Below are 18,780 nucleotides of genomic sequence, written 5' to 3' on the forward strand. Positions count from 1 at the left end.
TAAGTATTTGGGTGAATACTGAATGAACCAGTTATTCTCACTTTTTCATGTTGAGTTTTAAAGTCTACTTTTAAAACAGATAATGTATCAATAAATTTCACATCTCTATTATTTGTTTTGTAGACTCTACTTTTTAATATAATCCAGATACTTGGAGGTGGCTTTAAAAATTAGGAGTTTTTAATGATATCCAAAGGATGAGGTGTTAAAGGGTGAAATATATTGAGGTCTGCAACTTTGGAATGTATCAAAACATAAGGTATTCACATGTACACCCGTGGTGGATTCATGTCAATGTATGGCAAAACCAATACAGTATTGCAAAATAAAATAAAGTAAGAAACAGTGAAAAAAAAAAACCAAAACATAAGGTATACTGATGGATAGAAAGATGGATTGCTTACTCAGTCTGTTTGCTTACTTCAGACTACTTGAGACCGAGGCCAGCCAGGCTCATCTGTCCATGGGATTCTCCAGGCAAGAATACTGGAGTGGGTTGCCATGCTCTCCTCCAGGGGAACTTCCCAACCCAGGGATCACTCCCATCTCCTGTGTCTCCAACACTGCAGGCAGATTCTTTACCACTGAGGCACTGGAGAAGTCCCAGATAGATGGATACTGATGTAAATACAATATTAAAGCAAATATAGGTAAATGTTCACTGCAGAATAGGCATATAGGTGTTCATGGTATAACAACTTTTCTGTTTGATAACACGTTTGAAAAGGAGAGTTGTTTAGCTCAAGCAGAGGTACATTCCACTTTTAACTCTTACAGAAATCTATCATTTTTTTGTTTGCAGAGCTGTCTAGAGAACCTTAATGGTTCCCACTGTACACTCTAAATCTACACACACAAGGCTTCTTTTGGTAGAATATAATTTTATTAACATAACTGGCCAATTTATCTGATGCAAGTTAGAGAGCTCAAACAATGTAACTACTACACTGAAATGCAACCCAGTCATTTACGCATGTTTCAGAAGAGGTGCACAAAACGAGAGAAAATGAATGTTTCTGTGGTCGTAGTATCATCGGTGTTCTAGCGAATAGTTTTACGGACTGCAACAGCAATAGACTAGTTCATTTCAGTTTCTCTCGTTTACAGGGAAAAATAAGGACATTTATGTCCTCCCTCATTCCCTGGAAATACCTTATGATTATACAGCAGGGATGGGAGTGGTTATAGAGGCAGTACGTGTAGCATACAGGCGCTGGGATCCTACCTAGATTGGCACTGTGAAACCGGGATAATGATGATCTCTACATCACAGGGCTGCTGTAGCATAAAATGGAAGAGCAGCCACTGATCTATTATTATCATTATTATCTAACAAGTCATAATTGTGCCCCGACATGAAGAAAGAGACTGTGCCGGTTGTCTCAGAACGTCTAAAATTCTGCGGGAAGATCTGAGACAAATTCCACAGCTCTGCTGCTAAGTAACTTCAGTCGTGTCCGACTCTGTGCGACCCCATAAACGGCAGCCCACCACAGCTCTGACCAGGGCCTTTTCAGAGCAGCCGGTACTCTCGATGGAGTCCGATACTTGAAACCCGCGGAAGCCCTTAGCACCTAGGAAACCACCGATGCTGCGCCATTCTGTGGTGGAATGGCCTGTTCCATTCCTGAGGGATGTTGATAGTGGGGGAGCTTGGGAGACTAAGCCCGGAAGTGCCGGTGAGTTTACTAGCATCTCCACCATTTTACTACATGACTGATATCTTGTAATTATCACACTTCTACCCTGACGCCCGCGACAGGCTTTTTGAGGAGCGTTTGGAACGGCGCCACAGTCTCTCACCTGGGACCATTTGGGCTAGCCGGCGAGACGGCCAGGAACAGAAGCCTGGAGGGCCCCGCCCCCACGCAGCCCCGCCCTTTCAAGCCGCGCCCCGCCTCCACGCGGGCTCCGCCCCTCCGCCCCGCGCCCCGCCCCACAGGCCCCGCCCCACTTCGCCGCGCCCCGCCCCCGCCCCCACCTCTGCACCCCGAGACCCGCATTCCCCTCCCAGCGGCGCTGTTGGGCAGCTCCACCTCATCTCGGCCCTGCCCGCCGCGGGCCCGCTGGACGTCAGCGCTGCCAGCGTGGAAACGGCGGCGGGGCGCGGGAGGCGGAAGTAGCGCCTGGTACTGCCGAGCCTCCTTCTGGCTCCACCGGCCGCCTCAGCCATGGACGCGTCCCTGGAGAAGAAGGTCCGTAGCTTGGGGATGGACGCGGCGCGGCGACCCGAAACCCCCCTCCTCCGGGGCGACTGTTTGCCGCTCGGGAGCTGCCATTGTGACCCGGGAGGGGACCGGGGGCTAACGGGCCCGCCTGAGGTGGTCTGGCTGCGAGGGCGTCCGTCTCGGCCCTCGCGGCTGGGCCCTGGTCACGTCACGGGGCCCGGGGGTCTCTAGGGTCCCCGTGGACCGGGAGGGGTCTTCGGGGCCGGGTTCTGTGCGGGGGCTGCGAGCGACCCGGAGCCCAGTCGGGGGCCTCGGGGCCGACCGTGGCGCCTGCCTCCGCTCGGCTCGCCCTCTCGAATGACAGAGCCAGCAGTCTGCGGCCCCAGAAGCGCCTGGAATGAAGCCCCAGCTGTTTCGAAGCCAACTGCAAACCTGTAGGTTGTCTGCGGTCTCGGAGTTTGCTTTCTTTAGCGTGCCTTGGAGTCACCTGGGGCCCTTGGTTAAGGAAAAAATATCCAGATTTTCAGCCTCGAAGTCCGAACCTCAGGGGGGCGAGACTGGGATTTGGGGGTTAAACAAGGTCCCCACGTGATTCTGATGCGGTAAAGACCCCTGAGGTCCAGAATGGGGCGGGGCTTCTGCAGATGGTGACTTTCGTTTGGGGCGATGCTGCTGCCGCGCAACTTTCTGGCTCCCCCTTTTTGTGGCCAAGGGAGACCCTGGGGTCAGTCGGAAAACCACTGGAAAGAGCGTTTTCCTCTGGTCTCCTCTTGGGAGAACAGCAGCGTGGTGTACCTAGCTGACCGCTCTGGCATGTGAAATGGATTCTAATTGTCCCGGATTTAGGGCGGGTAAACGAGAAGCAGAGGTTAGGTTTCTTCACGGATCCCTACCTTCAGACCTTGACTTTCTGCCCGCCTCCGGAGTCCTTCCTTGGGAGTCTGCTTGTCCAGACCGGGTTTTTCAGTTATGTGGGGTTCAGGAGCGATGGTAGTGTTTTAAGACTGCTTTATTTTAATTTTGAACTGGCAAATATTTGGTCATTTTTTTCAGTGCAGCAGCTGCTATAGATTTATTCACTTGTCACTGGCGAGTTGAAGGGAGTTAACTACAAGTTGAGCCAGAGGTCTTCACATGCGATTTAGCCTACACGTTGGTTATTTCTCATAAATTGGGTGGAAGGAATCAAGAAAGGGCAAAGATAATATGTTTTTATTCCACTGCCTCTGTGGTGAATGTTTCTGGCTAGGAACAGCCTTCCCAGGCTTTTGATGAACACAGTGTCTATCTTTTTTTGGAGTTTTCAGTCTAAATCAGTGTTTCTCAACCACCAGGCAGTTTTTCCCACCCCGGGGGATATTTGGTCAACGTTTGGATACATATTTTGGTTGTCACAACCAGGAATTAGGGAGGGGCCTCTGGTTCCTAGTAAGTAGAGGCCAGGGATTCCGCTAACATGCGACATTGCTCCGGACAGACACCATGCCAGAGATTATCAGTAGTGCCGAGACCCAGAACCCCAGGTCTACAGTGCATGTGGACCAGTGGTTGAATACCAAATGATGCTAACAATTTCCCCTCAGTGTTGTTTCCTTTCCAATTTCATAAAGAAGATGGGAGCAGTTTTGTGTCATTTCCGTTAGAAACTGAAAGAACTGGAGTGTTTTCCTCCAGGAATAGTTCATTACAGGCAAATCTAGGAAAGAGTGAGTTGGAATCCTGCTTTACATACTACTTTTTTGGTATTTGATCAGTATATCGCAGTGTTTGGTCCCTAAGGGTTAATTGATAATAAAAGATCTAAACTCTTCAAATGAAGATCTGAAGAGGTACTGAAACTCCGACATGCTTAAGCCTGGCGCATTCACAATTACAGTGATCTTTTAGGAATTCAGAACGTGTGGGCTGGAAGTCTCTGCCTTTGGCCAGTGTGGAAACTTTGAATGTAAGTTTTTCAGAACTAGTACTGTGTCTTATTTTTATATTCCTTGAAGCGATAGAGGGCTTTCCTTGTAATGAACAGTTTCTCTTGGTGCTAAGTGGGCAGAAAAGAAAAAGCATTGCTGTAATATGAATGTTGAGGATTTTGTGTTCTGAAAAATAGTTTGCATCAAAGTAAAACATTGCATTGTGCCCATTATTCTGGTTTCTTTGAGAAACAGACAATTCTGTGTTAAATTCTACATTGCTAGTATGTGTAAATTTAAGAACTTTTTGAGCAGTTCTGAATGATCCCCTTTAAACTGATCCCTGCATGATTAATACTAGCTACAGAAACCACAATGTTATTTAATACCCATCCTCTAAAATTTCAAGTAATCTCTCTCACTCTACACTGTACTGTGCCATCGCTGTTTAATAGGATCACTCAGTACATTTCCTTTGGTCCAAATGTCATTTTGTACCCTTGCTTTTTCTTTAAGTAATATTCAGACTGCAAACCTGTGATGACAGAGCCTTTTCCTTGCCTTGATTTTTCTTTCACAATATATCAGTTGTCTTTTTGTATTCGAAATTATTATCCGGAAAAACTAGAGATAGGGTAATTAAAGTGAAAGTGAAAGCCGCTTAGTCATGTCCAACTCTTTGCGACCCCATGGACTGTATGGTCCATGGAATTCTCCAGGCCAGAATACTGGAGTGGGTAGCCTTTCCCTTCTCCAGGGGATCTTCCCAACCCAAGATCAAACCCAGGTCTCCCACATTGCAGGCGGATTCTTTACCAGCTGAGCCACAAGGGAAAGGGAAAGTGAAATTGCTCAGTCGTGTCTGACTCTTTGCGACCCCATGGACTGTAGCCTAGCAAGCTCCTCTTTCCTTGGGATTTTCCAGGCAATAGTACTGGAGTGGATTGCCATTTCCTTCTCCAGGGGATCTTCCCGACCCAGGGATCAAACCTAGGTCTCCCGCATTGTAGACAGATGCTTTACTGTCTGAGCAAAAGGAAGCCCGAGCCACAAGGGAAGCCCAGTGTAATTCAAGGGGCAAGAAATTCAAACTAGAAGAGTAGGAGCCTCAAACCATCAATACTGTATGTCCAACTCATAAGGAACGAGTGTCACAGTGTTTACTTATGTTTAAGTAAAATGTTGATCCAAGTTTAAAAAATGCCACAGGAAGTAATAACACTGGTGCTGAAGATCTTAATGAGGTATTCAGCACACCTACATACACCTGTTAGTAAAAACCTGCTACTTTAAACTTGTAGAACAGCCCAGACCTTTTCCTGTTGCTTGGGAAAAAAATCTCATTCTTCCTGGGTATTATGTTTAGACAAGGTGTATTGCAGTTTGTTTTGCATTTACTTTAATTCCAGCCTTGAGTAAACTTAGAGCAGATGTCTCCTCCTTGACACCCCTGACATTGGGCTGGGTCGTTCTCTGCCGTGGAGGCCATCCTATGCGCCGTGGGGTGTTTAGCTGCATTCCTGACCTCCACCCGCTCAATGCCAGTAGCATCTCCTCCCCGACAGTGTGACAACCAAAAACATCTCAAATTGAGGCAGTTGTCCCCTGCGGTGAGAGGATCCCCTCTGGTTGAGAACCACTGACTTAGAGAATCTAGAGCTGCACCATCCATCAGCCGTATTTGGCAGTTTAAATTTAAATCTAATTAATTAAAATTGAGTAAGTTTAAAATTCAGTTCTTCAGTCACAGGAGCCACATTTCAAGTGTTCAGCAGTCACAACGTGGTTTGTAGTGCAGCACAGACAATAGCACATGTCCATCGCCACAGAAGTTCTGTTGGACAGTGGTGTAGAGCGGGGCCAATTTATTTATGGTATATCTAACTCTTGGTTCTAAGAGAGGCAACTTGGAGCCTGTTTCTAACCTAAATAGTTACTACCAAGCCCATTTTTGATCGTTGTGCTCATCCAGAGCTAAGTGTCCCCTATCCCTTGGACTTGATTTTGGAAAATTCTGTTCCCACCTCACTGTTTATGAGGAGCAGCAGGAGCTGCATGGTGGAAACATTGCTGACCATTACTGATAAGAACTATCAGAATTTTTATCCCTGCTCTTTACTTAAATGCTTACAGAAAGAGCCCCCATGAGCCAAACTTGAAATGAGTAGTTTCTGTGATATGCCTTTGTGGATCCCACTCTTATAGAGAAAAGGAAGACTTCCGTGAGGAGATGAACACCTATAATGTTCATTTAAAGCTGACCTCTGCATTATTGTGATGGAGGGTTTTGCGTGTAGGTGCATGGTGCCTAGGGCAGTAAGTGATTCTTAAATGCTGGGTGTCAGGGAAACATGGCAAAGTTTCTGATCCCAAACATTTGTGACATCTGTGGTTCTTGGTTTATTCAAGATTTTAGATGCAATTTATTCAAGATATGCAATAGTTAACAGTAGAGCTATTGGTGTTCCCCAGGCCTGGGTATTCCATCTTACCTAGGATTTTGAGTTATAATTATAGATAGCAGTTGCTTGAGCTTAACGTCATCTGTTTTCACCCAGAGCACTTTGACTTCAGGTTTTTTATTGCTGGTCATCTACAGTCAAAGCCCTGTGCTGAGTTCAGAAAGAAACACAAGATGCATAAGATACGATCTCTGAAAGAGGTTACAGTAGGGGGCATACAAGTTTAGGCAAAGCCTTGTATAGCAAGTCAAAGTTCGCTCAGTCATGTCTGACTCTTTGTGACCCCATGGACTGTACAGTCCATGGAATTCTCCAGGCCAGAATACTGGAGTGGATATCCTTTCCCTTCTCCAGGGGATCTTCCCAACCCAAGGATCGAACCCATGTCTCCCGCATTGCAGGCGGATTCTTTACCAGCTGAGCCATAAGGGAAGCCCAAGGATCCTGGAGTGGGTAGCCTATCCCTTCTCCAGGGGATCTTCCTGACCCAGAAATCAAACCGGGGTCTCCTGCGTTGCAAGCGGATTCTTTACCAACTGATTTATCAGGGAAGCACTTTGTATAGTGAAGAGGGATGAAAAGAAGCACAGGAATTAAGAAACAAAGGGCATTGAGTGAGTGGTCGGAAAGTTTATGTGGAAGAGATTCTTTAGGTAGAATACTTAGTTCAGAATCACAACTTTTCTAGGTTTGTTCTAAATGTAAATATAATGCATTTTGCTTTATATTTGTGCCTAATGTTACTGCTTAAGTGTGTGTTAGTCACTCAGTTGCGTCCGACTCTTTGCCGTCCCACAGACTGTAGTCGGCCAGACTCTGTCCATGGAATTCTCCAGGCAAGAATACTGGAGTGGGTTGCCATTCCCTTCTCCAGGGGATCTTCCTTACTAGGGATTGAACCCGGGTCTCCTGCTTTGCAGGCAGATTCTTTACCAGGGAAGCTCCCAGTGTTACTGCTGTTAGAATATAAATTAAGAGAAAAGAAGCCATTTTGTCTCTTGATGTTAAATCAGATATTAAAAGATATGTATATTTATATGCCTCCAATCACATTGAAAGTATCCAGAACTTCCTTTCAGAAATTTATCTAGCTAAAATCGAATCCATTCTCTCCAAACAATATTTAAGGGCTATAAAATTATTCTGAGTTTAATATTTGTTTAATTTCTGTTACTATCACAGTAGTTTTTGTTTTTGTTGTTTCCTTTGTGGCAAATGTTAAGTGTTTAGTTGCCTTAATGTTAGATAGTTCTTGAGTCCAGCCTAGGGCCCTGTCTACTTTCTAATGCCCATGGAAAAGGCATGACTGAGGGGCAGTAAACTTTTCTAAGATCTTTTTTCTGTATGCATAAAAAGTAGAAACAGCAAAATAAAGTCTTCAATTTGAAGGTGCAACTCAGTGACACTGAGCATGTTGCTGCTATAAGGCTTTCAGTAACCTAGTGAGACTGAATTGCTTATTAGACTGAGCATTGTATTGGGTGGGGTCCTATGAAACTGCTGGTTTTGGCCCCTGGAAATAGCTGAATATTAGCAGAGTCACAGTTTTACTCAGTAAAGGCCTAAAGATACATAGAGGCTTCAAGAATTGACGGTTTCCTTTCCTGAGAATTCTTATTAAGATAAGGTTGACAACATTAAATCTGCATAATTCCAATTCAGTTTTGGAAGTAATTGTATTGATAAGGGCAATGGATATCTTTATCTTTCTGAATTGATCCGCCCTCCAAGTCCTAGGAAACACCTTCTTAAAGAAGCATGTCTCAGTGACTTATTTTTTCCAGTGACTATAGCATGCTTTTCTTTAGGCGGTTTTCTTTTTTGTTCCAGAGTTAAGTATGTGGTTCTATGTGATTCCAAATAAACTAGTAAACATTTTAGAACTAGAGCTTGCTTGTTGTGGTATTTTTCCTTCCTTGTAGTTATTGGCACTCATGATAAAATGTCTAAGTGAATTGATTCTCCAGAAGTAGTTGTCTCTTGGAATATACAGTTTTTGAAATTTTTGGATCCCTGGTCTTCCCAGCATGTATCTTAAAACAATTTTTTTTGTTAAGTTATGTATTTATTTTTGGCTGTGCTGGGTCTTCTTGCTGAGCGGGCTTTTGTCTAGTTGCGCCGATAGGGGGCTGCTCTCTAGCTGTGCTGTGCGACTTCTTATCTCAGTGGCTTTTGTTGCAGAGCCCGGCCCTTGGTGCACAGGCTTCAGCAGTGGCTCACGGGCTTAGTTGCTCTGTGGCATGTGGGATCTTCTCAGACCAGGAATCGAACCGGTGTCTTCTGTATTTGCTGGGAGATTCTTTACCATTGAACTATCAGGGAAGCCTGCCCAGCATGTATCTTATGGCAGTGAATTGATGGCCCTTTTTCCTTGTGATGCCAGATTTGATCTGGTGTCACTAACTGTGTTTCATCCCTACTGATACCAGATTTTCCCCCTCTTATTTGTGTATTTTTGCCCCTTCTTTTTCCTATCTGTTCTTTTCTGCCTCTTTTCTTGAGGGATTTGTAAGGTTACATACTAACACCTTATGCCACATTTGTATATCCCTTTTCAACTAAAATATTTTGCTTAATAAGCCAGTAAGTACAGGATGTCTTCATGTTCTCAAACACTCACGCATAGTCTATGATAGTTAAAAATAAAAGATTTTCCAAGAGTGTCCAATTTTTAAAAGACAAACAGATGAGAGTGCCTGGTTCTTAATTAAATTCTTTTCTGTTGGCACTACATAAAAGTATTTAGACATGTAGAAACTGAGGCCCCAGTGAGAAAGTCAGGTTTGCAAGGTGCTATGTCGGCTGGAGGGTCCCTGTCATCTCTCATGGTTAACCCGAAAGGAACAGCTGTGTTCATGGAGCAGCTGCTGCTGCTGAGAAACTCTGCTTCTCAGAGATGCGTAGTATTTGGGGTACTTGTTTAGTGCTAGACGGCAGGCATTCTTTATGTTTTCTGCTATGTTTTCACCTGGGAGGAAAATGTATGGTGTTTGGAGAGTTGATACTTGCATGATTATCACTATCCAGGATTAAACCTGCTTAGAAAGCTGTGGAAAGCTGAAGAGTAGGTGGAATGTTAAAAACATCAATTCAGAGCTTTATTGATCGCCTTGAAGAGTAGTGAAGAAAGGTAGTGATTTGTTTGTTTGTTTGTTTTTAATTGAAGTATAGTAGATTTGGGCTTCCCTGGTGGCTCAGCAATAAAGAATCAGCCTGCATACATGAGACCCAGGTTTGATCCCTGGGTCAAGAAGATCCTCTGGAGAAGGGATTGAGGATCCACTCCAGTATTCTTGCCTGGAGAATTTCACGGACAGAGGAGCCTGGCAGGCTACAGTCCGTGGGATTGCAAGAGTTGGACATGACTGAGGGACTAAACCACCACCACCATACTTGACTTATGATGTTGTGATAATGTCTGTGTAGTGACTTTTTTATGTCTAATGCAAATGTTGAAAGTTTAGGTCTGCATTTTTAAAATAGCCATTATTCATATACCGTTTGTGAACTTTGTTACCACTTGTATTGTTATTTGCTGAATATCTCTTTTCAGTCAACTCAATCAATTTGCCCTCCTTTTTTAAAAATTAAGGAACGATTTATATGCACTAAAAACACACAGTTTGAGTTTTGGCAGTTGTGTATAGTCACATCAGTTCAGTTCAGTCATGCAGTCATGTCTGATTCTTTGCAACCCCATGGACTGCAGCACGCCAGGCCACCCTGTCCATCACCAACTCCCGGAGCTTGCTCATCATGTCCATTGAGTCGGTGATGCCATCCAGCCATCTTATCTTCTGTCATCCCCTTCTCCTCCTGCCTTCAATCTTTCCCTGTATCAGGGTCTTTTCAAATGAGTCAGTTCTTCACATCAGGTGGACAAAGTATTGGAGTTTCAGCTTCAACATCAGTCCTTCCAATGAATATTCAGGACTGATTTCCTTTAGGATGGACTTGTTGGATCTCCTTGCAGTCCAAGGGACTCTCAAAAGTCTCCTCCAACACCACAGTTCAAAAGCATCAATTCTTCGGCTCTCAGCCTTCTTTATGGTCCAACTCTCACATCCAAACATGACTACTGGAAAAACTAACTTTGACTAGCTGGAACTTTGTCGGCAAAGTAATGTCTCTGCTTTTTAATATGCCATCTAGGTTGATCATAGTGTTTCTTCCAAGGAGCAGGCATCTTTTAATTTCATGGCTGCAATCACCATCTGCAGTGATCTTGGAGCCCAAGAAAATAAAGTCTGACACTGTTTCCACTGTTTCCCCATCTGTTTGAAGTGATAGGACCGCATGCCATGATCTTACTTTTCTGAATGTTGAGTTTTAAGCCAACTTTTTCACTCTTCTCTTTCACTTTCATTAAGAGGCTCTTTACTTCTTTGCTTTCTGCCATAACGGTGGTGTCATCTGCATATCTGAGGTTATTGATATTTCTCCCAGAAATCTTGATTCCAGCTTGTGCTTCATCCAGCCTGGCATTTCACATGATGTACTCTGCATATAAGTTAAATAAACAGGGTGATGATATACAGCCTTCACATACTCTTTTCCTGATTTGGTACCAGTCTACTGTTCCATGTCCAGTTCTAACTGTTGCTTCTTGACTTGCATACAGATTTCTCAGGAGGCAGGTCAGGTGGTCTGGTATTCCCATTTCTTTCAGAATTTTCCACAGTTTGTTGTGATCCACACAGTCAAAGGCTTTGGCATAGTCAGTAAGGCAGAATAGATGTTTTTCTGGAATTCTCTCACTTTTTCAATGATCCACCAGATGTTTGCGATTTGATCTCTGGTTCCTCTGCCTTTCTAAATCCAGTTTGAACATCTGGAAGTTCACGGTTCATATACTGTTGAAGCCTGGCTTGGAGAATTTTGAGCATTACTTTGTTAGCATGTGAGATGAGTGCAGTTGTGCAGTAGTTTGAACATTCTTTGGCATTGCTTTTCTTTGGGATTGGAATGAAAACTGACATTTAATCCCTATGGCCATTGCTGAGTTTTCCAAATTTGCTGGCATATGAGTGCAGCACTTTCACAGCATCATGTTTTAGGATTTGAAATAGCTCTACTGGAATTCGATCACCTTCACTAGCTTTGTTCGTAGTGATGCTTCCTAAGGCCCACTTGACTTCAGACACCAGGATATCTGGCTCTAGGTGAGTAATCACACCATCATGGTTATCTGGGTCATTAAGATCTTTTTTGTATAGTTCTTCTGTGTATTCTTCTGCTTCTGTTAAGTCCATATCATTTCTGTCCTTTATTTCTGTCCTTCATGTGAAAGTGAATAATATAATTTTGGGTCACACTTTGGTGGGCTGGTTTAATTGAACAAAATGTGTTCAAGGGCTCAATTAAACACCTTGAAAGCTGAAAAAATTTTAAGTGTATGTAGAGCTGTGCTGTGCTTAGTTCCTCAGTCGTGTCTGACTCTTTGCAACTCCATGGACTGTAGCCCACCAGGCTCCTCTGTCCATGGAGATTCTCCAGGCAAGAATACTGGAGTGGGTTGCCATGCCCTCCTCCAGGGGATCTTCCCAACCCAGGGATCAAACCCATGTCTCCCACATTGCAGGCAGATTCTTTAACGTCTGAGCCGTCAGGGAAGCCCTGGAGAGCAGTGGTTCCCGAATCTTTGGCCCTGGGATTTTATTCTTCTGCTGTAGTGTCCATTTATGAAAGGTTATTACAAACAACTTCTCAGTTAATAAAATATGTCTATTAACAAATTATTGTTTATTCTGTTACTGATTACTGGGTATGAATTTTCAGTGACATCCATTAAAATGGTGTGAGTCCCCATCCCCTAAACTGCAGGTTACATCCTATATATGAGATGTCAGATCAATTAGGCAGATCATGACCAGCAGTTTTTCAGAAAAATGAAATAGAATAAAATGATAAATATAACATAATCCAAATAATAGGAGTATTACCTCGTAACTGAGTTGATATAATTCTAGCCAAAGGCAAAAATAAGTATTTTTCCCCCATTAATTCAAATAATTTTTCTTCCAAATAAATTTAGTTTCCTACAACTTTGAAAAGTTGAGAGTTACTTCCAGACCTCCTTTACTATGTTATCTTGCATTTGACTTTCAGTTTTTTTTCCTCTAACATTTATGTTGTGGGAATGTTAGTGATATTTTAACATTACATATATACTATTTCTTCTTTTGATAGTGGCAGACTATTTTAATATCCCACATGAAAGTGATGTAAATCCACTAGTATAAAAGTCATTGTTAAAAAATGCTTATGAAAGAATGAATGGCAGGGCTTGTTTTACAAATTGAGCTGTCTGGTTCTCTGACATTACCATATGAGCAATTAAATGGTTCTCCTTAGGAGCTTTGAAATTGCATTAAGCCATGCCATACATCTCTGTTAGACATAATTGGAGCAAAAATATGGAATCCACTTCATTACACAGAATCAGCCGTAGCTGAAATATAATTACAAATTTGCAGTCTAATGACTAACAGTTTAATAACGGATTCTGAATTTTCAGTAGTGTACATGTGGTTTTGTAATTAGAAAGTGAGCCAGTGGATATACACACTCTGTATATGCTTTGTTGCACATTTGGGCTCTGTTTTTAAACAGTATAATTGCTCCAAGCCTCTTGAGGGCTGAAGGACCCCAGTTGAGTGGAGACCCTAGGAGTCCAACGCAGAAGAGTGTGTTGGCTGCAGGGCCCTTTCCTAGAAAAGCATCTTGAAACACCACATTCATGTTCAGCCTGGGTCGGCTTGCTTCAAGACAGCAGAAAAGATGATGGAAGGGAAACAGACTAAACGCCAACTGACTTCAAAAGGGATGGTTAGATAGTCCGTGGGATCACAAAGAGTTGGACACGACTGAGAGACTTCACTTTCACTTTCATGTATGGATGTGAGAGTTGGACTGTAAAGAAAGCTGATCCCCAAAGAATTGGTTCTTTGGAATTGTGGTGCTGTATAAGACTCTTGCCCTGGAGAAGGAGATGGCAACCCACTTCAGTATTTTGCCTGGAGAATCCCCATGGACAGAGGAACCTGGCAGGCTACAGTCCATGGGGTCGCAAGAGTTGGACACAACTTAGCGACTGCTACCATAAGACTCTTGAGAGTCCCTTGGACATCAAAGATATCAAACCAGTCAATCCTAAGGGAAATCAACCCTGAATATTGTTTGGAAGTACTGATGCTGAAGCTCCAATAATTTGGCCACCTGATGTGAAGAGCTGACTCATTGGAAAAAAACCCTGATGGTTGGATAAGATTGAAGGCAGGAAGAGAAGGCGACGATGGAGGATGAGATGGTTGGGTGGCATCACTGATTTGATGGTCATGAGTTTGAGCAAACACATGAGTTTGAGAGAGTGAAGGACAGGGAAGCCTGGTGTGCTGCAGTCCGTGGGGTCGCAAAGAGTTGGACATGACTGAGCGACTGAACAACAACAATAAGGAGTCTAAAAAACCTCAAGTGTCTTCTTGCCTACTAACCTCCTTCATCCTGAACTCTGTCTTAGAGACAAGATATCCCTATCTTGTCCAGGAAATTCATCTACGTAATAAACTTTTGGAGGAAGCAGCCCCTTTGTGTAAAAAAAAGGGGGCGGGGGATGGTTAGACTCTGTTGCTTTTTTTGTTCATAAAGGGGCCTTTTTTCAGGAATTGTTTCTAGTTAGCCCCCAGTTTTTAATCAGGCCCCTGTACTCAAGATTTAAATGAGAGAAAATATATTGTTTATAGGGAGGAAAAGATGTCTCTCGTAACAATACTGTGTGGTCTTGAGCACTGAGAAAAGTGCCATGGGCAGTACCTGCACTGCAGTGCACTCCTTTTGAATTATATGTTGTCTTTGGTTTTACCTTATAACTCATGAACAGCCAGCACTGCAAACATTTGCCCGGCCTTCACTCGGTGGAATACTGATTTAAGATAGGAAGTAAACACTGTAGTGAAAGCTGGGGTAACTGTACATCCTGCTTTGCCCAGGACTGTCCCAATTTGTACCTGCTGTCCTGGCTTAATTATTAATAGTACTGCCTTGACTCTTAAATATGCTCTGGTTTGGGTAATAAGTTTATGATCATCTAGTTGAGGCTGTTGTAGAATAGAAATTTTACCCATAGGGAGAGTCTTCTGATTAACTATCTAGGTGAAAACATCAGTCAAACAAGGATTACGTTTAAAATGAGACCTTAGCTCTAATTATGATTTTGAGACAAGAGCTTTTTCAAAGTGTAAGTTGCTTTGTTTTCTTATTTGATGAAATTGAGGGGCAGTATTGCCTAGTGGTTAAGAGCACTGGTTCTAGAGTAATTCAGATCTTATTTTATTCAAAAAAAAAATTTTTTTTTTGGCCACACCTCAAGGCATGTGGGATCTTAGTTCCCTGACCAGGGATCAAATCTGCACCTCCTGCATTGGAAGCTTGGAGTCTTAACCACTGGAGTGCCAGGGAAATCCTCAGACCTTGTTCTAAATTCTGGCTCTGAAGCCTGCTAACTCTGTAACTTTGAGTTTGCTAGGAAGTAATGTATGTAATCACTTCATGGCAAATCGATGGAGAAGAAATGGAAGCAGTGACAGATTTTAATTTCCTGGGCTCCAAAGTCACCGCATATGATAACTTCAGCCATGAAATTAAAAGATGCTTGCTTCTTGGAAGGAAAGCTATGACAAACCTAGACTGTGTATTGAAAAGCAGAGACATCCCTTTGCTAATGAAGGTCCGTATAGTCGATGATAAATGGTTTTCCCAGTAGTCATATATGGATGTCAGGACCATGTGTGGACCGTAAAGAAGACTGAGTGCTGAAGAACTGACGCTTCTGAACTGTGGTGCTGGAGAAGACTCTTGAGAGTCCCTTGGACAGCAAGGAGATCAAACTAGTCAATCCTAAAAGAAATCAACTCTGAATATTCATTGGAAGGACTGATGCTGAAGCTCCAATACTTTGGCCACCTGATGCGAAGAGCCGACTCATTGGAAAAGACCCTGATGCTGGGAAAGACTGAGGGCAGGAGGAAGAGGGCACAACAGAGGATGAGATGGTTGGATGGCATCACCGATTCAATGGACGTGAGTTTGAGCAAACTCTGGGAGATAGTGAAGTACACAAAAGCTTGGCATGCTGCAGTTTATTGGGTCACAAAGAGTCAAACTGACTTAGCGAATAAACAACAATGTATATAAAGGTGTTAATTAGATGATGCCTGGAATATAGAGAGCAATTCAGTAAGTGTTAGTAATGAGGGATCACAGTAAATTAAGGATCGCAAATCTCATTGAGTCCTTTTTCTGCTCCAGACCCTGTGTTAGGTGCTAAGGTTTGAAAAATATGACATTTTTCCCAGGAACCTGGCATAGAATACTATTTTTTTTCTTCCCTGAATAGTGTAAAACAGTCTTCTTCTAAATACTGAATGATGGACATCTTTATTCAAGTTAATTCTTTGCTCATTTTGGTTTGTGTCTGGCTGTTGCCCTGCTATTGCTTTTTAACATTTATCACACAAGTCCTTTGTCTGGCCCTGTAACAGGTATTGAGGTTGGGAAATGTGAAGAAGAAAGGAGTCACTGTCCTCAGTAGACGTGTATGGAGGCATGGCTTTTAGTTTTAAGTAACCAATTGATAAATATTTTTCTTAGAGCATTCTTTGACTTAAGGCCTGATATCCTGCAGCTGGGTAACATTTTATATTTTGGATTATCCTGTTAACAGAACAGGCCCATGTGGGTCTATAGCACTGGAGTCACATTCTATTCACATTTAACTAAACATGCTATTTTCCTTACCCATCTGCTACCCCACCCCCTGCCCCCACTTCACTCCCTAAAAGAGAGTAGGAGCAAGAACAATTTAAATGTCAGTCTTTCCACTCAATGAGTGTGTGTTCTTGAGAGAGAGAGAGACTCAGATGGGGAAATACGAAGCTGCACTTCCCTCCTGCCTGTTTCAGTGTCAGCGTCTTGTCATCACATGTGATTCTGGTGTTTAAAAATAAGTAATATCATGTGAAGCAGCTTCTTAAGTCGACTACTTTGTCTATTCTTAACTGAAAAATCTGTTCAATCTTATAGGAAAAGTTAGTTGTGTTGAACTTAGAGCCAATATGTTGATATCCAGTATGCTGTGCCTTCCTGAGGGGTTTCAGAGGCAATATGGCAGGCAATCCAAGACTCAGGCTGACTTTAGACATTTTAGGCCTGTTGTTTAGCTGCTCAGTTGTGTCTGACTCTTGCGACCTCATGGACTTTAGCCCTCCAGGCTCCCCCATCCATGGGATTCTCCAGGCAAGAATACTGGAGTGGGTTGCCATTTCCTTCTCCGAGGGATCTTCCTGACCCTAGGATAAAATCTGCATCTCCTGCCTTGCAGACAGATTCTTTACCAGTGAGCCACCAGGGAAGCCCTTGAGGCCTATAAGAGAAGGCAGAATCAGTGGAAGTCTGAATGGCTGCCTTCAAGAAGCATATGATCTTACTGGGGAGAATGCCTGTACTGGGAAGGCCACCTGTAACACAGTTCACAGTGAGGGATGTGAGAAATTGGGCAGATACATATTAGAATGGCCTCGGGTTCAAGCCTTCCATCCTGCTGTCCCCGTGAATATCAGTACAGTCATTTGTCAGGCAGTGAGTCCAGATGTTTGATTTAGGAAAAAATGATATCGATATCATTAGAGGGGATGTGAAAAAGTGAAAGTGATTTTATCCATAAGGGTTTCTTGAAAGTAGTGGATCCTGATTTAATAGGTGGTTAGCGGTAGATAAAAGGCACAGGGACATTTCAGACAGGACAGATGTTATAAGCACGAAACAGGGAAGAGTAATTGATCAAGCAAACTGTTTGTCTTTGCATTTGGCCAGATGCTCAAAGATTGGAGTGTCACAGGAGATGTGGGTGGTAAGGACCTTGACCAGCAGACTGGGGAGCAAGATCACTTCTCTTGACCATTATCTTGTTCCTCCTCCTACTCAGAATTGTTAAGGAAGAACAAGGAGACCCTTTTAAATTGCTCTCTCACTCACCTTGTGGTTACATTTAAATTGTGATTTTTATTGGAAACACCTGTTGTTTTTTAAGTGATTTTTCTATCTTTTGTAAAAAATCAGGTCGGATATGGCTACGTGATTCTTTTCTAACCCCTTGTAGAATCAGTGTGGTGTAATAGAGGCAGAAACAGATCAGGAAACCAGGGTTCTGGCAGCTCTCTGTCTTTGATTAGTTCCATGAGCCTAGGCAAGTCACTGTCCTTCTCGAAGTCTTAGTTTCCTCTCGGAAATGTGACATCAGGACTTCCCTGGCCTGGCGGTCCAGTAGTTAGGACTCTGCACTTCCCCTGCAGGGGGCACTGGTTCGATCCTTGGTTGGGAACTAAGACCCCACTTGCCGTGCAGTGCAGGCAAAAATAAGTAAGTTATAAATAATTAAAATGTTAGACTGGAAACAGAGGCTTTCATGCTATACTTTTCCTCTTTTGGAAACTTGACTCAAAACCCTGTTGTTAAAAACAGAGCTGATCTCCTTAAAGGGGAGCGGAGCTGGAAGCTCCAGGTGGCTGCCAAGCCCCTTCTCCCTAAAGTTCTTCCCAAGAGTCTTAAGGCTCAAAAGAACTCAGGTTGGCAATTCCTAGACTAGACCCCTAAGGTCCCTTCTTGATTTAACATTTTCTGATACTTACACTGGGATTTCCCTGGTGCCTCAGACGGTAAGGAATCCGCCTGCGATGTGAGAGACGCAAGTTTGATCCGTGGATTGGAAAAACCCCCTGGAGAAGAATGACTACCCACCCTGGTATTCTCACACTGGTAAACAGTAGAATTTCTTTAAGAAAAAGAACACAATTTTGAGGAGGTAATGCCACGCTAAAGGTAATACTGATTGCACATCCACATAAGATAAGCTATTACCAGGTACAGTAGACAACAGGAGGAAAATGCAGATAAATACACTTGAAGTACACTTAAGAGGGGAACAAAAGAGAGCTTCTATAATTGTTTATAACTCAACTCATGCTACCTAGAGATTCATGGCAACAAGGCTGTCTCCCTAAAAATTGTTACGGAGATATAAGAATAAAGAGTGAATGTTTTAATTCTGTGAGAATTTAAAAAATTTAGTTTCATCTGTGTTTTGAATGGGAGGTAGATGTACACTTGGTACTAAAATCCAAAAGGATATGAATGATAAATTCTTTGGAGACGTCAGTATTACAAGTTTGTATAAGTGTCCGGAGGTTT

The 18,780-nt window shown here is 43.1% G+C and overlaps 1 protein-coding gene across 2 annotated transcripts in view; it reads left to right on the forward strand.

Annotated features, from left to right (window-relative positions):
* Window positions 1-2,097: 2,097 nt before the first annotated feature.
* The window catches only part of PDXDC1 (pyridoxal dependent decarboxylase domain containing 1), a 54,798-nt gene continuing 38,115 nt past the window's right edge, over window positions 2,098-18,780 (forward strand). For both annotated transcript variants that reach the window (XM_068967147.1, XM_068967148.1), the window contains exon 1: window positions 2,098-2,195. In XM_068967147.1, coding sequence (XP_068823248.1) covers window positions 2,172-2,195 — 24 coding nt within the window. In that variant the 5' untranslated portion in view covers window positions 2,098-2,171. The remainder of the gene's footprint in view (window positions 2,196-18,780) is intronic.

Source organism: Capricornis sumatraensis, chromosome 3 (assembly GCF_032405125.1).
Source record: "Capricornis sumatraensis isolate serow.1 chromosome 3, serow.2, whole genome shotgun sequence".
NCBI lineage: Eukaryota > Metazoa > Chordata > Mammalia > Artiodactyla > Bovidae > Capricornis > Capricornis sumatraensis.